Source organism: Stenella coeruleoalba, assembly GCF_951394435.1.
Source record: "Stenella coeruleoalba genome assembly, chromosome: 8".
In the NCBI taxonomy this organism is placed as follows: Eukaryota; Metazoa; Chordata; class Mammalia; order Artiodactyla; family Delphinidae; genus Stenella; species Stenella coeruleoalba.
Genome location: NC_137154.1, coordinates 3,389,408 through 3,413,645, shown reverse-complemented (window position 1 = coordinate 3,413,645; position 24,238 = coordinate 3,389,408). Strand labels below are relative to the sequence as shown.

The 24,238-nt window shown below is 47.0% G+C and overlaps 1 protein-coding gene across 3 annotated transcripts in view; it reads left to right on the top strand.

Annotated features, from left to right (window-relative positions):
- The first annotated feature begins 2,322 nt into the window (after window positions 1–2,322).
- The window catches only part of PPFIA1 (PTPRF interacting protein alpha 1), an 87,974-nt gene continuing 66,058 nt past the window's right edge, over window positions 2,323–24,238 (top strand). For all 3 annotated transcript variants that reach the window (XM_079928370.1, XM_079928369.1, XM_079928368.1), the window contains exons 1-2: window positions 2,323–2,537; window positions 3,791–4,054. In XM_079928370.1, coding sequence (XP_079784496.1) covers window positions 3,791–4,054 — 264 coding nt within the window. In that variant the 5' untranslated portion in view covers window positions 2,323–2,537. The remainder of the gene's footprint in view (window positions 2,538–3,790; window positions 4,055–24,238) is intronic.

The following is a 24,238-nucleotide window of genomic DNA, read 5'->3' as shown; positions in this document are numbered from 1 at the left end:
TAAATTTTCGATAATACAGACTTCAACTAAACACAAACTTTTCTTTTTTGAATTAGGGCTCACACTCTATATACTTGTGTGTAACTTGGTATTTTTTGAAGTTTTTTTCCCCATTAAAAAAATTAGGTATATGTTGATAAAATAGATAACCAACAAGGACCTACTGTATAGCACAGGGAACTATACTTAATCATTTTGTAATAACCTATAAGGGAAAAGAATCTGAAAAAAAATAGATATATATGTATGCATAACCGAATCACTTTGCTATACACCTGAAACTAACACAACATCGTAAATCAACTATACTTCAATTTTTTAAAGTTAGGACACAATTTACAATTAATGTACAGTTCTGTTAGATTTGACAAACGCATGCAGTCATGTACCTACCACCACAGTCAGGATAAAGAATTTTGCCAGTCATCTAAAATATACCTCTGAATGTCATCAAGCTTTCTGTCATTTGCAGTGCAATGATTTAACCAGTCTTTTTTTGTTGGCCATTTGAGGTTGCTTACAATTTTCCTCTTAACTGATTTTGCAATCTGAGGGAGTGAAATGAATGCATGAAAATGAGTGAAATCTGGGATTCTCATTTTCCTGCCGTTATACCAAATGGGCTTCTCCCTTCTCTGCTTGGAAAACTGCTCATCCTGAGACCCAGCTCAGACGTTATCCCTCTGTGAAGCCCCTGTGATGCCAAAGGGAGAGTTGGTTCCTCCTTCCTCTGCCGTCCCAAGGCACCAAGTCACACGCAGTTTATAGGACAGACATTGTAATAGTCTGTTTCTCTTCTCCCCTCCAGGCTGTGAACTGATGTCTTTCGCAGTCCTGTGTTCCCCAAACCTAGGCCATGCCTGGCTCACGGTGTTCTATAAATGTTCATGAAGTGAACGAACATTCTACTCTGTTGAACACAATTTTAGTATTGTGCTGATTTTTTAGGAGGCAGGTACTTGCTGAGCATGATGCCAATATGGGCTGGATGAATTAAGCTGGTACACTTGAGGAGAGCTGGATGTTTTCCTCTGTTACAGACCCTGGATCAGGGATGCAAATTCATATTTATGTGGAGTCATTCAAATATTTATTGAATGAACAAATACATGGATGAAAGGTGTGGTCCTGGACTTGGGAGGTAAGAAAGCCAATCAGACATAGCACCTGTTCTTGGTGAGTTCACAACTGGGAATCAAGGAATCTACCTAGGAAGGCTTCACCCCCCTCCCCCACCATGCAACCTGTACTTAGACTTAGCGAGACAGCAGCCAGTGTCACTTGGCAACAATGCCTGGACATTTTGTTTTGCCAAGAGTTTGTGATCCAGGAGTCAGACCTTGAGTGGGGAGCATCTGCTTTAATTTATTAAAGGTGTATTTATTAATCTCTGCATCTGCAATATATAGCACAGGACTTGGCACACAGCAGGGATTTTTGAAAGCTTGCGCAAGGATGAAATATGGATATGAATAAGGATAACAATGTTGAGAAAGATAAAAATGACCACCATTCGCTGAGTACCTCCCCAGCCAGGTCCTTGACTAGGTGCTCCCTACACATTCTGTTTCTTATAACAGCCCTGGGGTAGGTCTGTATCACTCACTCTCCCATCTTACAAGTGGGTTCCCCCGCGGTGCCCAGGCCCACACCGCAGGGAGAAGTATCTGCTGGAAGGTGAACAAGGTGTGCCTAGCTCCAAAGCCTGCCTTCTCGACACAGCGCCCAGGAGCCTCAACATCAAACGCTGCCCATCTCTGCCTCCCCAGGTACTGCACGTAAAGCTCGGTAATGGGTCTTGCGTCGAAACCGCGTCCTTCCGAATCGTGCAAGGACCGGTTCCTAGGAGGCTCCGGAGGCCACACCGCAGGCTCCGACCGGCTGCGAACAGGTGACTTGCACTGGGGTGCGCTCCGGCGTAAGGTGTGTAGCCGTGACCTTCGGGAAGTGTCGGGCTCAGAACCTGGCACCCAGCAGACGCTCGATAACGGCCTTCGGTGTCCTCCGCGGCTGTAAGCGGAGAGTTGGGGGCAGCCCCCGAGTTGGAAGACGCTGCTCGGAAAGAGAACCAAAACCCGGAGCCCGGTGCCGGAAATCAGGAGCGGCGACTCGACCGAGGCTCACCCACCTGGGCGGGGCCGAGGGCGGGGCTTCTACTGTATCCAGCCAATCGGCGTCCGAGAGGCGAGCCCGCCCCCCTGAGGAGGCGGTGCTTGCACACTCGGCCGCCCCCTGAGTTCCTCCCCCGGGGGACGGGGCGGGGCGTGCCGGCGGCGCTCGGCGCTGACGCTGCGCCGACGCGCCCGACGTCGGGCACGTTGACGCCGGCGACGCGCAGCCGGGCCCGCTCCTCCTGTGCTCTGCCAGTGTCCGGCCGCAGGCCGGCCTTAGTGACTGGGGGCGGCGGGCCCGGGGCGGCGGGCGCGGGGCGGGCGGCGGGCGCGGGCTGCCTTCGTCGGGCCCCGAGCTCGCCTGGAGCGAGCAGCCGCCCGCGAGCCGCCGCGGAGCCTCCTCGCCCGCTCCCGCCGGCGAGCAAGGTAAGGGATAGGGGGACTGAAACAGGGTTGGGGCGGAGCGGGGCCCCGGGCGCCGGCGCCCTCCCCGCGGGGGCCGCGCGGCTGGTGAGTGTCAGCCCCGGGGGAAGGGTGTGCAGCGGGGCCCGGGGTCGCTGGGGCAGGGGGCGCTGCCCGCGGGACCCCCGGCGAACGGGCTCTCGGGGCCGTGCGCCCCCCCTCCCCGACCCCAGCGCCAGGTGACCCGCGCCCCCGGGGACCCCAGCGCTGGGCGCGGGGGCGAGGACCTGTAGCCGCGGGAAGTCCCGAGCCAGGCTGGGTTCCCGTGGTGAATCGTTCTCGCCACCCTGGCGTCCGGGCTGCTGCAGCACCGGGTGCGGGTGCGAGCGGGGTAGAGTCGTTGTCACTGTCAGGTGCGTGGTATGCGGTCCTGGGCATCTCCGTCCCGGGGGTCCGCCGAGCCCGGAGCACCGGCGGCAGCCTCGGGAACCGGCCCCCTGCCCCTCGCCCCGTCATTATATTTGAGACACTTAGTAGCCTCTCGTAATCTCACCTTTCACTTTTCCTTCCTTCCTAGCCGTGCACGTCTGTCTCGACCTGCTATATTTCCATTGTGGAATTTTTGGGGGGCGGGGGGTCTGTTAATTTACGTAAGTTAGGTTGACTGACCAACCATTGTAGCCGTTGAAAAACACCTCTCGCGCCCTTAACGAGTCCAGTTCCGTTTATCGCTCACCAAATCCAGCCCAAGAATTCAGGGAGCCGTCAGTCCTTCCTAGGAGCTGACTGCACACATTCCTCTAAGATGCCTGATGGATTTTGTACTTGTCAGTTTTACTGGCTGTATGCTCCTTCTGTGCTTTTCCTGAAAAATGATTGGATGGCACGTGTTTTGACTTTCTCTCCCCCACCGGGAAATAGAAAGGAAAAAAAAAAAGGTTACAGAAGCACACTTGTTTTCAACAACTAGAAAGTACAGCTTTGCAGAGAGAATGCCACAGGGTTTGTTCTTTATGTGAGGGTTGTCTTCTTTGGTCTTTACCCCTTCACTGGATTACTGTCAGTATTAAATGTCTTCATCTTGTGTGTTCTGGGCACTTTGTATATGCATGTGTACGTTTTCCCAGTTTTTTTCTGTACAGAGCAGAGCAGTCAGATCTGGGAATAATGAGGCTGTCAGCCTTTCACTTATCAGCTACAGATAGCTATAAAGTTGCAGCTTTGGGGAAGCCTTTATTTTGCACTTGATGACTGTGGTCTGGGTCTTTCATTTCAAGATGATGTGCGAGGTGATGCCGACCATCAGTGAAGCAGAAGGCCCCCCAGGAGGAAGTGGGAGCCATGGGTCCAGCTCCCCTTCACAGCCAGATGCAGATTCACACTTTGAACAGTTGATGGTCTCCATGCTGGAAGAGAGGGACCGTCTCCTTGACACTCTGAGAGAGACCCAAGAAACGCTGGCCTTAACCCAGGGGAAGTTACACGAGGTTGGTCACGAAAGAGATTCCTTGCAGAGGCAGCTCAATACCGCGCTTCCACAGGTATGGGTGATTTTCACCTGAGTTTTTTCTAAACGCTTTTTTACGATGTTGAAATTTTTCGATGTGTATTTTGCGTAATCACTCGTGAAATGGTGGTTCTGTTATTTGTAAGTCCCATATGGATAAAATTCCTGAGGATTAAACTTCTTAGTGAGAACAAACTCCAGTGTACCATAAAGTTCTGTAAAAACACCTTATTGCCCTTGTTCCCCTTTAGAGCGGCAGAAGGAACTGCCTAGATTTGGAAGAGCGCTCCAGGGTTTTTGAAAAAGGGCTATGAAGCAGCCAAGCTCTGTGGTGCCTTCCGTTTCGCTGTCTTAAGCTATTCCTTGCCTAAATGTGTATTTCCATGGGTTGTGTTATGTATTTCCAATTTCCTAATGAAATTTACTGGACAAATAGGATTGATTTCACAGGAGAAATATTTTTACAGCCACCTTTCTCAGAACACCGGTGTTTTGTAAATCAGGTTTGTTTGAGGGGATAGAAGACGGAAGATGGATTCCTTTGGAGCTCTCTCTCTGTGGCAGATGAGAATTATAAAGCTTACAGCCACACTGAAGTTTTTCATCTAAGGATATTGTGTTTGGAGCAGTGTTTCAAGGCCTTTTCTTGTGGAGCCGAGTGAGGATCTAATGACAGGAGCAGGGAGAGGGTGTCAGCTAGAAGAGTGTGCACTGGGTGGCACAGAGCACAGTGGGAGATGTGTGTGTTCCTTGGGTGTTTACGAGGTGTAGGTGCCATTTTACCTATTCATATAGGTGCCTTTATGGTGCTTTCAGGTGGACATGAATAAGCATGCATTTATTCTCTCAGGATGGGTCTGCAGTGGTAAATTAGTAAATGAATAATTGCTAGCCTTAATGCATTTCTGGGCTTTAGTCAACTCTCCTGAAAGATGGGTAAGCTCAACATTTGGATTTCCTTTTTAGCAACAATAATCTGATGTCAGTGCTGTGATGTTCTGTCTTTGTCAATTTGAGAATCATTAAGTTTTTTCTCATTTGAATCTTGTAAATTACCAGGTTTGTTTGGGTCAGATTTTATTACCACAAGCTTAGAAGGGTTGGCCAAATTATGTTTTACTGGGATTTTATTGTAGTATTTGTAAATCTTTTCAGTACTTTGGGGTTTTTTGTTTTGTTTTGTTTCTTTCGTAGCTGTATTTGTCTTCTTATAATTTGAGGTACATACACTGAAGTGTAGTTTTTTGAAAGGATGAGCACAAGGGATTTGTGACAAGTAAGGGACAGGAGTTTTGTAAAGTCCAGTCTCATGCAGTGGAGGTTGTCACACCAGCCAATGGGACAGTCGCTCAGTGATTTGTTGCTAGCTGCTGCTCCGTGTTGTAGCCTGGAAATGCCTTGTTGAGTGGAGAATGTGATGACGTCACCAGCTCACCTCACCACCTGAGCACCTGAGTCCAGCGTTTTAGAAACACAGGAACCATTAAGTAAACATTTTTTGGATCCTTCCCTTTCTTGGCATTTGTCTTCTGTTTGGTGGCTAATTGTGTGACCAGGTAGGCGTGTGAATAAACTCCTGCCAGGTTATGTAGGCAAGTAATAGTGTACTTAAGAAAAACTTAACTGTAACAGAACATACGTCAGAAAAATTCACAAAGCATAAGTGTACATCGCAGTGAATTTTTCATTAAGCAAACACACTCTTGTAACCACTGCCCAGACCAAGAAATAGAACATTACCAGGCTTCCCAGAAGCCCCCTCCCACCCACTCCCAGTAATTGTCTCCCAGAGCTAACTGTGGTCTCGACTTTCTGCCGTTGATTAACTTGGCATGTTCTTGACTTTGTGTAAATGGAATAAAGTAACGTGTATATTTTATTTCTTGATTCTTTCATTCAGCATTATCTTTGCGAGCTCTATCCGTGTAGCTTTGTTCGTTCTCATCTGCTATTTAATAACCCAGTGTAGGAATGTACCATAATTTATTCTTTCTGTTGTTCATGGGTATCTGGGTTGTTTCTAGTTTTTACAAATGCTGCCCTGAATGTTCTTGCTTTTTGGTACAGATATGTATGTGTTTCTGTTGGGTGTGTTCAAAGGAGTAGCACTGCCAGGTGATGGAGTATGTTCAGCCTTAGGAGGCTCTATCCAAGGTGGTGGTCGTGACCGTTGTCCTACCTCCCGCAGTGTGTGAGCCGTTGGTTGTTCTGACCCTCGGTATCGGCAGTTCTTTGGTTGTAGCTGTCTGGTGGTGTTGAGTGGTAGGAACTCAGTGGGGTGGGGACTTGCTCCCTGATGGCCAGTAAACATCCCTGGCGTTCGTTGGCCATTTGCTTACGTTCTTTGGTGAAATAATTGTCTTTTGCCCATTTTTTGATTGGGTTGTCTGTTTTGTTTCTTACTGATTTGAAGGAGTTCTTTTTATATATTCTGAGTACATATATGTATGGCAGGTTTTTTTGGGGGGGTGTTTGCCTTTTCACTTTCTCAGTGGTGTCTTTTAAAAAGCATAATTTTTTATTTTAATGTACCCCAGGTGATCAGTCTTTTCAGTAATATTTAATGAGCTTTGTGTTCATTGAAAGATATCATCACGAAGTTGCATGAAGATGTTATCCTGTAAAAGCTTTATTGTTTTATCTTTTACATTTAGATCTGTAATCCATCTGAAACTGATTTTTGTTTATTGTGTGAGATAGGGGCCAGGCTTCATTTTTTTTTTTTTTTTTCCTTTAAGTGTATGGCTATCCGGTTGTAATTTATTAAAAAAAGCATCCTTTCCCCAGTGTGCTGCAGTGTCATCTCTGTTGTAAATCAAGTGACCGTAAGTGTATGGGTCTGTTTCTGGACTCCCCTCTGCTCCATTGATCTTTTTGTCTCTTTTGCACAAATGCAACGCTATCTAAATTACTGTAGATTTAGTCAGTCTTCATATCTGGTAATTTAAATCCTACACCTGAGTCATGATTCAGTATTGCCTTGGCTAACCTTGACCCTTTGCGTTTTCAGATAAATTTTAGAATCCACTAGGCTGTCTTTCCCCAGAAAATGTGCCGGGATTTTAATTGAGGTTGAATTTAATTTGTAGACCAGTGCGGGGAGAAATGACGTCTTTTTAATATTGTTCTTAGAATCCATGAACACAGTATATATAGTCCTCCATTTATTTAGATCTTCTTTAATTTGTCTTAAAATTTTACAGTTTTCTGTATGTCTTATGCATGTTTAATTAGATATCTCATATTTTTGATGCCATTATAAATTACTAGTATGTAGAGATAGAATTAATTTTTCTGTATTCACTTGCTAAATCCATTTATTTCTAGTAATAATTCTTGTATTTTCTATGTATACACTGTTATGTCTGCAGATAAGTTTCTTTTTTTTTCTTTCCAGTTGCTGTAACCCTTTTTCTTTTTCTTGCCTTATTGTACTGGCTAGGATCTCCAATACAGTGGTGAACAGAAGTAATGAGAATAAATATCCTTGTCTCATTCCCAGTATCAGAGGAAAAGCTTTCACTATTTCACCATTACATATGATATTTACTGTAACTTTTCTTTAATTTTTAAAAACAATTTATTTATTTTACTTATTTCTTTGGCTACTTTGGGTCTTCGTTGTTGCGTGTGGGCTTTCTCTAGCTGTGGTGAGCAGGGTCTACTCTTCACTGCGGGCTCCTCACTGCAGTGGCTTCTCTTGTTGTGGAGCACAGGCTCCAGGCACACGGGCTTCATTAGTTGTGGCACGTGGGCTCAGTAGTTGTGGCTGCGGGCTCTAGAGCACAGGCTCAGTAGTTGTGGTTCATGGGCTTAGTTGCTCCGCGGCACGTGGGATCTTCCCAGACCAGGGCTCGAACCCATGTCCCCTGCATTGGCAGGTGGATTCTTAACCACTGCGCCACCAGGGAAGCCCTACTGTGGCTTTTTTGTAGATATTTTTATGAAAATATGAAAAATTTCCTCTTTGCTAAGAGTTTTTTAAAATCATGAATTAAAATTATTACATTAAATTTTCTTAAGTATATTTTCTGCAAATTTTAAAACAACCAAGTGATTTTTCTTTTATGTGGTGATTTAACTTTTTAAAAAATTTTGTGATTCTAGAATAATCCCAACCTGATCTTGATGTATTCTCCTTTGGTTAGATTTTATTTGTTAATTTTGTTTAGGATTATTGCATCTGTATTCAAGGTCTGTAATTTTACTTTCTTATACTTCTTGTCCTTGTTGGGTTTTGGTATCAAGGTTATGCTCGTCTCATAAAACAAGGTGGAAAGTGTTCCTTTTTTACCCCCAGAAGAGTTCCTGTGAGATTGGTGTTTTCTTTCTTAGATTTTTGGAAGAATTGATTGGCAAAACCAGCTGGTGTAGGATTTTCATTAAGGGATGGCTTTTAATTTCAGATTTAATTATTTTCATGGAAATAGAATTTTTCTGATTTTATATGTCTTGTGTCTGTTTAGGTAAAGCATTTTCCCCTGCTAGGAATTTATTCAGGCCACCCAAACTTTCCAATTAGTAAGTGTAAAGGGGTTCATAATATCCCCTTTAAAAAATACTTGATACTGGTAATTTGTGCTTTGTCTCTTTTTCTTAATCAGTCTCTCTAGGGGTTTATCAATTTTATCAGTCCTTTCAAAGAACCAACTTTTGGCTTTATTGATTTTTTTTTTTAATTTCATATTTGTTCTCTATTTCCTTATTTTGTGCTCCTTTTTCTTCCATTTGCTTTGTGTTTCGTTTGCTATTCTTTTCTCTGGTTTCTTGGGATAGATGCTTAATTGATTTTTAGCCTTCTTTCTTTTCCAGTACATGTGTTTAAGGCTGTAAGTTACCCTCTAAACACCATTAGCTGCATCCCACAAATTTGAATAAGCCAAACTTTCATTTATCTTTTATGTAAAAGTATTTTCTAATTTTCATTGTGTTTTTAAAAATTATTATTTAAAAAAATTTTGAAGAAGTGTGTCGTTTAACTTCCCAGTGTTTGGGGAGGCTTTTCTCCTTATCTTTTTGTTGATTTCTAGCTTAATTCCATGAAGATCCCTATCTTAGTCTTTTCGGGCTGTTGTTATAAAATACCATAGAGTAGCTGACTTATAAACAATAGAAATTTATTTCTCATAGTACTGGAGGCTGGGAAGTCCCAAGATCAAGGTGCCGGCAGATTCCATGTTTGGTGAGTCCTGTTTCCTGGTCCCTAGATGTCCAGCTTCTTCTCACTGTCCTCCCCGGGCGGACGGGGGCAAGGGAGCTCATTGCACTTAGGACCTAATCCCTCGCAGAGTCCGTGCCTCCTAATACCATCGCCTTGGGGGGGATGAATTTTGAGGGGGCATAAACTGTCTATCTACTGCAATCCCTAAAGATACCCTGCATTATTTCAATCCTTTGAAATGAGTTGAGCTTTCCTAATGGCCCAATACACATTCATTTTGTTAAGTGTTCCTTGGGCACTTGAAAGCAATGCGTATCCGCGGGAACGCAGTATTCTGTGTGTATCGGTTAGATCAGGTTTGTTAATCATGTAATTCAGATTCTGGTAGCCACGTTAAATAAAGTAGAAATAGGTGAAATTACTTTTAATATATTTTATTTAGCACAGATATCCAAAATATTATCATTTCAGTGTGTAGTCAACATAAGAAAACGAATGAAATATTTTACGCTCTTTTTTTCGTACTAAGTCTTTAAAATCCGCTGTGCGTGTCCCGCTTGCAGCACATCTCAGTGTGGAGCGGCCACGCTTCCAGCGTCACTGCCTCATAGCTGCACGTGACTGCGTACTGGACAGCCCCCTTCCACTGAGAGATGCATTAAAGGCTCCCACTGTGGTGATGAATTTGGCTGTTTCTCCTTTTCTACTTCTCTCCGTTTTTACGTGTTGATATTTTGAGATTATGTTATTAGGTACATTCGAATTTAGAATTCTCCTCGCTAGATTGAACTTGTATCATTATGAAATTTTCCTTTTTATCTCTAGTAACGCTTCTTACTTCAGACACTATTTGACAGTGATATCTGCACATCAGTTTCCTGTCCGTGTTTGCCTGGGTATCTTTTCCTTTCGCCTGATTGTGATTTTATATCTTAACATGTACCTCTGTGAATAGTGTGTAGTTTTTATTTTAATCAGTTTGATAGTTCTTATCTTTTTTTTTTTTTAGTTCTTATCTTTTAATTAGAGTATTTGCTCTATTTAAATGTAATTGCAGTCTTTCAGTTTATAGGTACAGTGTTACTATTTGTGTTCTGTTTGTCCCACCTATTCTGTGTCCTTTCTCTCTTACCTTCTTTGAGAAGTATGAAGTGTTTTTAACTCTGTGTTCCTGTGTCGGTTGTCGGATATACAGTCGCAGACACAGGGCGTGTTTTACAGTTCAGCCTGGGTTCGCGCCTGCCTTTACTGCCCCCCGACACTGCTGTTTGCTTTGATACTCAAACTGCCCTGAACGCCCTCCCACCTCCTGTGTCACTGCTATGATACTTTAAAATTTTAGATATATTTTTGGCATTATCATCATTGTTTTGTACAGTTAATATTGTGATTTATTCTCATAGGTTGCTTTTCACTTGTTTTTTCATATTTCTGTCAGAGACTTCTTTTTCTCGAAGAACTACTTCAATATTTTTTTAGTTCATGTCTGTGGGTGATGAGTTGTCTCATTTTCATTTGCCTGAAACGGCTTTATTTTGCCTTCACTTTTAAAAAATAATTTATTTATTTTTATTTTTGGTTGTATTGGGTCTTTGTTGCTGCACGCAGGCTTTCTCTAGTTGCAGCGAGCGGGGGCTACTCTTCCCCGTGGTGCACAGGCTCCTCATTGCGGTGGCTTCTCCTGTTGTGGAGCACGGGCCCTAGGCGTGAGGGCTTCAGTAGTTGTGGCTCACAGACTCAGTAGTTGTGGCGCATGGGCTTAGTTGCTCCACGGCATGTGGGATCTTCCCGGACCAGGGCTCGAACCCGTGTCCCCTGCATTGGCAGGCGGATTCTTAACCACTGCGCCACCAGGGAAACCCCTATTTTGCCTTCACTTTTTTTTGTTTGTTTGTTTTTTTTGCCGTACGCGGGCCTCTCACTGTTGTGGCCTCTCCCGTTGCGGAGCACAGGCTCCGGACGCGCAGGCTCAGCGGCCATGGCTCACGGGCCCAGCCGCTCCGCGGCATGTGGGATCTTCCCGGACCGGGGCACGAACCCGCGCCCCTGCATCGGCCGGCGGACTCTCAACCGCTGCACCACCAGGGAAGCCCTTGCCTTCACTTTTGAAGCATGTTTTTGTTGGGTATAGAATTCCAGGTTGGTGGTTATTTGTTTTTCAGCATTTTATAGATGCCAATCCCTTATCTTCTGACTTCCTTTTTCTGGAAAAGTCAGCTCTCAGTGTTGTTGCACCATTAAAGGCAGTGCCGTTTTTCCTCTGGGCACTCGAACATTTTCTTTTTGCCTCAGACACCAGAAGAACTGCTGAAAACCAATGTGTGGTTTTCTTTGTTGAGTCAATGGCTTGATTCTTTAACCAACGTTGACCATTATCTTTATAGGTGTTTCTCATTCCCCTTCCTGTCTCTCCTCCACTGTGAGGAGCCCCATTTATATGTACACTAGATCTTTTTAACAGTGTCCTGCGGTGTCTTTTGGGCTCCTTGGATAGACTTTTTTTCCTCTAACTTCTATTTTCTTTTTAAAACTAATCCATCCTTCAGTTCATTGATCCTCTCTTCAGCTGTGTCCGATTTGATGTTAAGCCCATAGATTGAGTTCTTAAATTCAATCACTGTTACTTTCAAGTTCTAGAATCCATTTTGAATTTTGGAAAATTTTCCTTGTGTCAAGTATATTTTTGAACAGTTGAAGTTTGCGTCTGATAGCTCTAGTGTATGGGTCCCCTCCGGATCTGTTTCTATTTCTGTTCTTTTTTTCTCCTGGTCCTATTTGTTGTTACGCCCGTTTTTGTCTTTTTAGTTGAGTGTTGGACATTATGTGTGAAAAACTGTAGCGGTTCTGGGTGATGCTGTCCTCCTTCAGAGTCTCCTGTGACGCAGACCCAGGGTAGGGTCACAGCTCTTGGCTCAGTCGGGGGCTCAGTGGCTGGAGGCTGGGAGTCCTTGTCAGCCTCAGGCTCAGCTGCCTTCACCCACCTTCCCGCCCCCCCGAGGGTGGAGCCCTGCAGGGTCTCCATCTGGAAGCTTCTCAGGGCCCCTCCTTGGCAGGTCCTGAGCACCGTGAGGTTCTACTGCAGCTCCGCTGCTCAGCCAGTTTGTGCGGAGTGTTGGGCTCATTTTCTGTGTCCCCCTTTTCTCGGGGAGCTTAGTCCCTAAAGTCCTGGCTGACTTGTCAGGCCTGTACTAGAATGTTTGTCTTCCCAGCCTTATGGAACTGTCCAGAGCTCTGTCAGCTAGTACCCTCTGCTTGCCTTTTCACTGCGTTTTCTTCCCAGAGTCAGCATGGGCAGATGCCCCGAGGGAGGGAGCGCCCCTCTCAGTCTCCCGCTCCCTCACTGGGTTTCCCTTTTCTTTGGAGTCTTGTACCCTCCAGTTTTGGCTGCCTCAGTACCTCTTTGATGCCTTCAGACAGACTTTAAACATGTATTTTATTTAGCTTTTCTAGTTCTTGGCGGGCTGACCTACAAACTGCTCACGTACATAACTGGAAGTGGGGGAATAACTGGTGTGTTCTCTCCATCTGAAGCAACACGTAATAGTAAATATATTTGATCATCTCTATTTGATGCAGGAGAACAAGGACCACTGGTCCTTGCTTAGCCCCCACTATTCCGTTTCTAGTCAGAATCCCCAGTTTGCCCATGGTCGGCCACTTGAACTTGGAAAGAGGATGGAGCAAGCGGCCCACTCGCCCTGGAGACAGAGGACCTGCACTCTGGCTCCTCTCGCGGCCATTGTCCCAGCCCCGCACTGGTCTCCCCTCTTCCCCTTGCCCTGTGCCAGCCTGGCGGTGATGACGGGCTGGTGGTGGCAGAGGAGGAGGATAAGGAGGTGGGAGGGGTTATGTGACCTTTGTTCTGTGAGTTGATCACATGTGGGTTTTCTTTTTCAGTGTTTAAAAAAATTACTGCTTTTAGTCTTCCTTTCAATTTCATTTTAAAGTTGAAAATGAAGATTTTATTCTTAAAGTTGAGTGTAGTGATTTTACAGTCTTTTTGAAAGCAACAGTTGAGATTTTAAAAAGACGTCTCAGAGAACTCCAATACATAGAACCGAGAAAAGAGAATGTGTTCAGGTTGAATTGTGGGCAGAACCCCAAACTGTGCTGTCATCTCTCCCAGAGTCTGCTAATTCCTGAGACTGGTGGATATAGGACTCCCAGCACCCTAAGGACTAAGGTCCTAAAATCACAACTTAGTCTGCCTGTGTCAGGAGTGTTGGTTGTCACAGCAGAGGTTTGGGCTGAGCGGGGAGCAGTGTAGCCTGTGCTGGGGGATCGGAGCGCAAGGAGGGTGGAAGCGCAGCCTGGCCAGGAGGGTGAGAGGGGACGGGAGACGATGCGGGACGGAGGAAGGGGTGACACCTGGTGGGGTCTGAGGGGCTGCGGCCGTCAAGGCTCGGGCAGGGATGCCCCTGAACGTCTGCGATGCCCCCTCCACGGCACCAGTTACCTGGCAGCCGAGGGCCGAGGTTGAGAGGCTCTGGTGGGAAGAATCCCCAGCCTGTCTCGAGCACCGCTGAGTTCGCAGCGGGGTCCAGCACTCCACTGGCGGTTCACGGTCAGTGCGCCTACCAAGGTTGGATCAGTGCTGCTGAGCTGAAGTGAGTGAGTCAGGCAGGGAGGACTGACCTCAGAATCAGAGTGAGGTCTAAGTAGCTCAGTGACTCCTCTTCCAGGCTGGAGTCTAGGGATGCCCTTGACTTTAGGTGGGGCCCTTCCAGTGAGCTTCTTCAGCAGGTGCAGGTGGCAAAACCCCTCTCCGAAGACCATGGGTATTTCTAGTGTTTCTGGTTTCTGAAACAGTTAATACTGTTCAGTACTACTTTGAAACAGTATCCTTGAGCACGGGCGCCTTCCCTCTTCGGCACACACTCACTGCACCGTTGAGCAGAGCCCTCCGGTCTCCGTGGAGCCCCTTGTGACCGAGTTGGTTCCGGGTTCTGGGCTCCTGGGGGACAGTGGCAGAGGCAGAGCTGTATGCAGCCCTTTCGTCTCCAGATAGCGCTGAGAGTGGTCACAGTGGTGAGCGTGGGACAGGGGTGATAGTGCTCGTAGTGGTCATAGTGGGATAGTGGTCATAGTGGTGATAGTGGTGATAGTTTGGGCCTCAGTGGGGAAGGATTGACACCATCTGGTTGAAGGTTGTAAGAGGCCATGCTGGTGCTGTGTGGAGGATGGGTGGGGCGGGGCTAGAAGGGATGGGGAAGAAAGCACTGGCGGAGAGTCATTGGGGTACATGGGTTGAGCTGTAGAGTCAGTACTTTAGGCAAAAGTTTTAAACCCCTTGACATCACCCATCTTACAAAGCACAGAACAATATATGTAATATTTTAATGAAGTGTACGTACTGCTTATGTGTATGATGTATACACTGATATTCACTGAGCGCCTGCTCTGTGTCAGGCACTGTTCTAGGTGCTGAATACTCAGTATGTAGGAAGGGTCATGTGGCCCAAGATCTCTTTATTTGTGCAAAGAGAAATAGAATGAAAGACTCTGTGTAGTTCAGTTTGACCAAGTTTGACGCGTGGACAGAACCGCAGCAGAAGCAGCGGCCGGTGCTGGGTGTCTGCACAGGAGGACTCGGCCCGGCGGCTTTCCTCGCGTTTCCACGACCCTCTGTCCCCCCCGCTCTACTGCTTGAGCTCACACACACGTCCTCGCCTGGCACACCTCCATTTGGGTGGACTTTGGGCCTCTTGAATTCCGCATGGGCCCAAACCAGCTCTTCCCCACGTCTGTCCCTCCTCCTGAGATGGTACAGTTTTCTGCCGAGTCAAGTGGTCAGAAAGCAAGAGACCACTCGTCTCACCCTCCCAGTCTCCAGGCCCTGTAGGAGGCACCTTTCCTGTCTCTCGGACGCCACCTCTGAGGTCCGCTGGCGAGGTCTGGACCCTCTTCTTCCACCAGGTTGATTCAAGGAGGGGTTGGCCCCAGCGACCTCTCTGTCCCGCGCCAGCCATACTGGGTTGTAGGTCATTCCTCACAGGAGATGTTCTGTTTTCCTGCAGTTTCTTTGTAAATATGCTGTTCTGTCAGAGAGGAAGGCCCTTCTTACCCTGTCTTCTGCTTGCTAGCTCTTGGCGCTAGCTCCTGCTGAGTACTTTGGTAGCTAACTCTCTTGGAGAGCCAGTTTGGCCCTGTGTAGAAAGAGCCTCAAAAAACTCCTGTTCTTCTTTCTTTTCCAGATTACTCTTCCATTTATTTATTTATTTTTTAGCATGGATTTTGCAGCTAGACAGGTCTGCATTTTACTTCTGTCTACAAAGTAACTGCCTGCTGTTAGGCCAGTGGCTTAGCTCTTTTCTCTTTTAAATTAAATTAAATTAATTTATTTTTTGTCTGCATTGGGTCTTCATTGCTGTGCGTGAGCTTTCTCTAGCTGCGGCGAGCTGGGGCTACTCTTTGTTGCGGTGCACGGGCTTCTCATTGCAGTGGCTTCTCTTGTTGTGGAGCACGGGCTCTAGGTTAGTGGGCTTCGGTAGTTGTGGCTCGCAGGCTCTAGAGCGCAGGCTCAGTAGTTGTGGCGCACGGCCTTAGTTGCTCCGCGGCATGTGGGATCTTCCTGGCCAGGGATCAAACCTGTGTCCCCTGCATTGGCAGGCAGACTCTTATCCACTGCACCACCAGGGAAGCCCAAGGAAATGGTTCTTATCTGGAGGAAACTTACGCATAATGATATTCACCATAACAGCTTTAAATAGGATTTACATTTTTTACTGGTTAGAAAATTATAAGAGCAATACACCAGTTAGAAACCATTTTAAAGTATAAATGATGTGTAGTTCGCGTTCCACAGGGGTTTAACGTCTCCCACTTTACCTCCCAGCCTTACCTCATTTCCCCCATTTTTGCCCTCACTTTGAGAGGGAACGATTTCTGGTGGTCCCGTTCTTGTGGTGGGAGGTGGGCTCACTGGGCTGAGGCGGTGGTTTCTGACCCCTCTTCGTCTCTCTCTCTGCACTTCCTCATGCTCCCCAGGGACCTTCCTGGTCACTAGGGGACTTCCTAGGACCTTAGCATCCATTTGGCGTTCCTGCCAAATCACTTCTTTCATTGGAAGTTGAGTGATGACTTCTCCGACTCTCGGTCCTCCTTTGTTTATTAATTGATGCTCCTCTTTCAAGAGCATCTCTTTTTATTCTCTTTCTCTCTCAGTCACTGTGGACACTGGATTGGTATTTATTCGGTGTATTATAGTCAGTTATCATTATTCCTTAGATGCTTATATTGTCCCCCTTGGATTGGCTCCTGTGGCCTTTGCCAAGGCCCTGTTAGGCTTTGAATGTTTCCTTGTTTTCTGGAACAAAAATTTGTCCCAGGCCCACTTTGTGTTTTTCCTGCCTCAGATCTGAAATCATTCCTCTGAGGAGCCCTGGTTCCTTTTCGTGGGGAAGTATTTAGAAATCAGTATCTGGAGGCCAGGTGTGCTCATGTCACAGGGGTTAGCATCTTTTAGGTCCTCCTAGGGAACAGAGCTAGACAAAAATATTCATTTTTTAAAAACCGTGGATTTCATATTGGTATTTCCTTAACAAATTAAAATGAAGTCTTTCCCCTTAGTTTATTTTCTATTTATAATTCTTGTCTTACACTGTTTTGCTTTCTAATGATGTTAGCATTATTTTCTTTATCCTATGATATACATGAAATATTTTCAACATTTTAATACCATATTACTATAATCATCCTACTGTATGAAGTTTTATCATTTCTTTGCAATTCTTTGGGGTCTTAGAATAAATAAATGTATCTAAATAATATATAGTTAGAATAATGGGTTTTAAAGCAATGTGAAGTAACATAGCTGCACAAATAAAATTTGATATACAGTTCATTTGTTTCTGTTTATTTTTTTTTAATAAATTTATTTTATTTATTTATTTTTGGCTGCATTGGGTCTTCGTTGCTGCGTGTGGGCTTTCTCTAGTTGTGGGAGCGGGGGCTACTCTTCGTTGTGGTGCGCGGGCTTCTCATTGCGGTGGCTTCTCTTGTTGCGGAGCACGGGATCTAGGCACGCGGGCTCCAGTAGTTGTGGCATGTGGACTTAGTAGTTGTGGCGCAACGGGCTTAGTTGCTCTGCGGCATGTGGGATCTTCCCGGACTAGGGCTTGAACCCGCATCCCCTGCATTGGCAAGCGGATTCTTAACCACTGCGCCACCAGGGAAGCCCTCTTTTTATTCTTAATTTTAGGGTTTGCATTCTTCTTTTGGAGTTAATTTTTTTCGAATACATAAAGCATTTACATGGTTCAAAAATCGGAACTATAGGAAAAGGCATTCTCAGAAATCTTGCTTCTCCTGTCTCTGTCCCACCCAACCCTCACAGGTGGGTGACCATGTCTCCTAGTTTGCCTGAGATGGTCCTGGGTTTTGCCTGTTATCCTGAGCAGTTAGCAAGTGTTCCCTTTCACTCTCAGAAATGAAGCCCAGCTGAAGGTTTGTTGCTTGCTAATGCTAATTAGAGAAGTGACAAAATGTTTCCACTTCGTAGGTTTTCCCTGTAGCTGGAAGTGAGCTCTTGGCCCAGTTCTGCAGGCTTGGATAGCAGGTCCTTGGCAGGGAAGGTCCACCCAGAGAGTCCTTACGCTTGGCTTGCAGAGTCTCAATGTTATTCTGAGGGGGAAATTTCATTTTGCTCTGAAAATAAATTTGGGAGCTTAAAGCGTATCCTGCATTTCCAAGTTTTTCTGCTTTGCAAATGGGCTAGTTATCCCTTCTGCCTGTGTAATTTTAAACCCTTGTCAGCAGTAACATAATCATTGATTTCGCGTCGGTATAAAAGTTTCAGCTCTACTTGAGACTGGTCGATATTTCTGAGCCATTGATCTCTCTTGAAATCGGAAGGTGCTGCTAGAAGCTAGGGCCCGCTCTTCTCCCCACCTTGACAGTCTTTCATGGGAGAACGTGAATGCCAGGTAAGGTCAGGCATCCTCTGTGCCCCAAAACAGAAACAGATGTGGCAGGGGAAGAGTATTTCAAATAGTCTGAGTATTAATTTGAATAGTCTGATGCGGTATTTGTTTTCATGCCAATTAAAATCTAAAGGACTTTATTTGTGACCAAGTGTGAAATCCAGTTGAGGCCAAGGGTTAAAGAAGTTCTGTATAGCACTTTGCTGCTTTGTGGCTCAGCTCCTTTCCCTCCACCGCAGACACATGCTGACGGGGGACTGTCAGCACGCTGGCGTTTCACCCCTGCGCTGTCTGAAGGCATTTTATAAAACAGTAGCGCAGCTCCCTCCTCAAGCCGACAGTGACTTAAACGAAGAGCTTAAAGCAGGCCTGCGGGTGTGCCCCGCATCTCTCACTCGCGGGCCTGTCTCTCTGGGTAGATTCCATCCCACGCCTGCCCCACCACGGACCCCAGGTCAAGGTGGGTGCATTTTCGAGGAAAGCAGCCTGTTCAGGCAGAGTCGGCGGACTTCCGGGCCAGCCTTCCTTCCCTGGTTACTTTTGTCAGTTTCCTCAGAGGTGAGCCTTCAGCGTTGTCATCAGTCAGTGAGGAACAGTAACTGTTTGTTTTTATTTAGCAAGTATTATACTTAGTGTTGGCCATGTGTTAGGCACTGGCCAGGGGCTGTGTGGATGGATGTTTAGGGGGATTAAATGAGGTAATAGCCAACATGTTTTGCCTCTAAGCCTTTTTTTTTTTTTTTAAGTGAAGTATAGTTGGTTTACAATGTTGTGTTAGTTGCAGATGTACAGCAAAATGATTCAGTTTTACATATATATATGTATATATATATATGTATTCTTTTTCAGATTCTTTTCCCATGTAGATTATTACAAAATATTGAGTATAGTTTCCTGTGCTATACTGTAGGTCCTTGTTGGTTATCTATTTTATATATACTAGTGTGTATATGTTAATCCCAAACTCCTAATTTATCCCTCTCCCATCTTGCCCTTTGGTAACCATAAGTTTGTTTTCTATGTCTGTGGGTCTATTTCTGTTTTGCATATAAGTTCATTTGTTTCTTTTTTGGGCTGCGCCGAGCAGCCTGTGGGATCTTAGATCCCCGACCAGGGATCGAACCTATGCCCCCTGCAGTGGAAGCACGGAGTCCTCACCACTGGACCGCCAAGAGATTCCTGTATCATTTTTTTTTAGATTCCACATGTAAGTGATGTATGAGAGCCTCTAAGCCTCTTTATGTGATTGTCTCACTGAGGCCTCATAATGATACTGTAGAGTATACTTTAATGATACTAGAGTATACTTTAATGATACTATAGAGTATACTTTAATGATACTATAGAATATACTTTAATGATACTATAGAGTATACTTTATTTATGTTTGGCTGTGTTGGGTCTTCGTTGCTGCACGTGGACTTTCTCTAGTTGCGGCGAGCAGGGGCTACTCTTCATCGCAGTGCACGGGCTTCTCACTGCGGTGGCTTTTCTTGTTGCAGAGCACGGGCTCTAGGCGCACAGGCTTCAGTAGTTGCGGCACGTGGGCTCCCTAGTTGTGGCTCGCAGGCTCTAGAGCGCAGGCTCAGTAGTTGTGGCGCATGGGCTTAGTTGCTCTGCGGCATGTGGGATCTTCCCGGACCAGGGCTCGAACCTGTGTCCCCTGCATTGGCAGGCGGATTCTTAACCACTGCGCCACCAGGGAAGTCGCCTATAGAGTATACTTTAAACAGTACTAGAAAGCAGGATGCTATTATGTACCCCATTTTATAGATGAAGAAATTGAGGTTGGGGAGCTCCCCAGAGCCCCATAGATCACAGGTGGTGGTCAGTGTTTGCACCCAGGCAGTCTGACTCCAGGGCTGCTCCCTGCAGGAGGAGATGGGGCCGGCAGGATGCCCCCAATGCCCGTGGGGGTGGTCCTGTGAGTGCCAGGGTTTGCTTCTTCAGCAAAGGGTCTCTGTCCCCGTCGGCTCTGCCTGTGGGCGGCGGGCAGCGCCCAGAACAGGAGCCCTCCAGTGGTCCCCACGGCACCTGCCGCCCTGCGGAGCCTCGTGGGGCGAATACGATGGTTTCCTGACACCTAATGCCCAGAATCTTTAAAGTCCTCCGCATGGGCTCTGGGGCTGGGCCCTCACTTTGCCGCCTGCGCTGAGACCTGCTTCACAGGCTGCGGTGACGCCACCCTGAGCGTGTCCAAGAAGCCCTCCCAAGAGTGCCTGGGCTCCGAGCAGAGTGGGGGGCGTTAGCCCGTGTTCTGCAGAGCAGCGTCAGGGAGTGCGGCGATGATGAGGGGCCCCTTCCTTCTGGGTTCCCAAAGTTACTAGGGGAAAAAAGGAGGCAAGTGAAAAAAAAGAAGTTCAAACAATGTCAGCTGTAAGATGCACAGAGTAACAGTCTCTGCCCCCATCCAGCGTGCCCGCGGGGTGGGGTGACGTCAGAAAGGCAGTGGCGTTTCTCACGCTCATTCATGCTTCTCACTGAGGAAAATGCGTGAAGTTGCGCGCCGAGGAAAACAAGCATGCTAAGTTGGGGGGCTTAGTTGCAGACTGGGTGATCCATGCAGAAAAATAAATGGCTGTGCACACTCTGAGCAGCTCCCAGCGTCTCGGGGAAGGTGGGGGCGCCGGGCCCGGAGGCCACGAGCCCTGTCCTGCTGTGCGAGGCTCTGGTGAAGCTGCTTGTCCGGAAACTGCACCTGCACTGCCCACACCATCGCCCGGAGCCGCGGATGCATGACCACCTCTGGGCACCGCTTGTTGCTTCCCGTTCGGAGTCTGGGCTCCAGGCCTGTGATTGGTGGGCCTGGGGCTGTTCTGCACTGTCCCCGGATGTGGGAGAGGCCAGGAGAGCAGGGGGCTGGTGCTTCTGCCTCCTCCTCTGGGTCACAAGCCGTTCCTCAAGGACAGACCACTTCCCAGCCGTGGGAAGGGGGCTCCGAGGCTGCGTGGCTAAAATAGATGCCACGTGGCGACAGTATGACCATGCGCGTTGACAGTGTCAGAAAGCAGCGTGGCGTTTGCTTAGGTGGCGCACAGCGAAGACTGCCCGGCCGGGATTTTCAGGGCCAGTCGCCACGTCCATCTCTCCTCCGCCCTGACCTGCTGGAGAGAGAAAAGAACACAGTAAATAGGGATTGGAGTCGGGTGCCCCTCCCGGCGGCCTCCTGTGGCATCACAGAGACTTTTGCTGTTTTATTCCTGCCCCTGGTTATCTGTGCTCCATTTCAAGGAGAAAGTTCCACAGGCTAGAAGCGCTGCCCTTTTGGCTTGCGTAGCAGGGTGCCTGAACATGACCTGAGCGTAGAAAGGTCCATGGGGGGCGAGTGGTGGGTGGTTAGAACAAAGGGTTTAAGTTGGAAAGAATGTACATTCCAAGGTTGTTTTCTTATGCAAACCAGAGAAATACTTGGTCCCAAAAAAGTTTAACGATGAATTAAGAGATTGCTCGAAAGCACATTCCTGCTGATAGGTTCTGCGCGCTTTGTACAAACCCTTGAGTGTCCGGTGCTTTCCTCTTTGTTTCCCCGCTGAAATAGTGTTTTCACTATTAATGACTGTTATTAAAAGGGCCGGTGCTGCCAGGAAGTGAGATGTTCTCTGGTGTGCCTGCAGGTGCTCAGGCTATAGCCCGTTTAGTAAGTGACCTCCAGGCTGGCACCCACCCTGCTGCTCAGACGCTTTCACTGCACTCAACGAAGAAATGAAGGTCTTTGGTGTTGACTTGGAATGCGTGTTTCATGTGCTCTGAAACGCTACTGGTGTTGCTTCAGTTAACTTCATCTTAAGATTCTCTCACTGGAAGTTTTATAGTAATACTACAGAAAAACAATCTGACACACATAATCCTAGTTTAAAGTAACTTTAAAAATTGTCAGTAATGTAGAGGGAGCTCGTGTTCTCGTCTTTGTGTATTTCCTGTGCTCACTGGCAGGTGTTAGGTTCTTTTCTTTCCATGTTTGGAAAACCTCTGTGGAAAGAATTGAGGGAAAGGAAGCACTTGCTACCCAAAGATAGTTGGATAATTATTTTCATTTTATCCTAGTCATGTGCTCGTGACTAGGAAATACATTAAAATCCTAGCCTTCTTCTGCCCCTTTTCTGTAGTCGTGCAGATTCGTTCACTTCTGTGGGCTCGGCATCCCCCTTTTGAAGGTGACTGCCACGGCTGTGTCTTCATCCCCAAGTGTGTGATGCACCTTTCACGCCCCAGCCCCAAGCTTTGTCACATCCTTTAGATGTGACCCGGGCTCTCCTGCTGCGTCTCATATCCCGGGTTGTGCCACGCGTCCTCCTTGCTCAGCCTCCCCTCCCACCTCCCCTCCCAGCTTTCCGTGCCTCGCCTTTCCTTCCCTTCTCACCCTCCAGGACCACTCAGCGCTGCTTCGGTTTTTCTTTCCTAATGTTGTTTTTATTTTCTCCTGTATTCTGGTATCGCTGCTTGGCCCCTCCATGCCTCGAGCCTCTGTGATGCACCCTCTCCCCTTTCCAGTCCCGCCAGCACGCTTCTTACAGCCCCCAGGCTAACCTGAACCTCTGCTGTGTGCAGGTCTCTGCAGCGCCCGTCCCTGGTAGCAGAGGCAAAGCCCAAGCTCTTTGTTTGGCACTCGCAACTCCACGATCTGGCTTTCTTCAACCTTCCCACACCGTTTCCCTCTGTAAATACCCCTTCGTTCTAGCCACACCAGTCTTTTTGCTCCCCTTCCCTCACACCCTGGCCTACACAATTCCCTGCTTGTGGAGTCCCTTTCCCGCTCCCTTTTTTCAAAACCCCACCTGTGTCTCAAGGCCGAGGTCAACCCTGTGAGGTCTGTTCTCACACCTCTAGTTCCTACTGGGATTCAGCGTCTGTCCCATCTCTAGGAGAAGATGGAGTCTGATGCCTGGGGCCGGTGTTACTTTTTATTCCTTTTACTTTTCTTCAGCTTTTAAAAATGTCATCAGCTTGAAGAAAAACACAGATGAAGTAGTAGGCTTGGGTATATATCAAGGCCATCCTTGAGGGGGGCAAAAGAAATCACAGAAAGATAGCCTGGGGGATATGTAGCTGCCCTCTTTCTTTCCACGTGGTGATGGTGGTGAAGTTATTGGTTGACTGTAACAGTCCCTTCCTTTTCACTAACTGCTGAGTGATATTTTTCTTGTCCACCCAGTCTTTCCTTCTCTCCACCCCCCTCCCCACCTGTTTCAAGTCTTCAATCCTCTGCTTACTAACATGTGGCCTTGGTGTTGATACTTACTGTGTTATCTTCCCCTGAAGATAACATATTGTCTGTATTGAGTTCTCAGTCCCAAGCCACTTATTAACTGAGTGACCTTTGCACTTCACTAACCTGCCTGGGCCTGTATTATAATTTGTAAAATGAGGTCATTATGAGCACCTTACTGGGTGGTTGAGAATAAAATGTGATAACATATGTGAAAATACTTTGAAAACCATAAAGCAGCAAACAAAAATAGCGCTATTGCCATCAATATTTACATCTGCGTGTGCTTAGAATAGCACCTCAGAAATGGCTGGTGTTGTCCAGCTGGTGTTTTCCAGGGCTACTCATCCTTAGGCCTGTGTTCCTACCCTACTAAGCTTACTGGAGCCACAGAGGAACCCTAATAAAGTACCTTCAGTTATGGTTTTGTAGCTGGCCTTTGTTTCATTCTCAGGTGTCTTCTTGTTAAATTAGAGGGTAAAACTGTTGTAACAGGGGGCTCTTGTCAGACTGGTTTGCAAGACATGAATACACAGACCCACAAAAGGTTAAGAAGGTTACAGAGTAGTAATATTTGCTGTCAGAGGTAGTATGTTACTGATTTGTTTCCGTACAAAGCTATTGCCTGATCACTGGTGTGTTGCTAGACCCTTTGGGGGGCTGGGGTTTCAGTAGTGAGGGGGCACGTCTTTCCCCCGAGTAGACTGGGGTCCGCGCAGTGAAGCGGTGGCGGAGGCCTGGGGGAGCCTAAGCGGGAGATGGATGGTCAAGCCCAGCCCGCGCGACCCTGTGTTCAGCCTGCGGGAGGGTGTGGGGCTGGGCCGGCAGGTCAGCAGGTGGGGAAGGAGGGAGGTGATGGGGGTGCGGCCCTGACACAGTGTGGGGATGGTCCTTCGCACGGGGGTGGGAAGAGAACGGTTGACAAAGGCC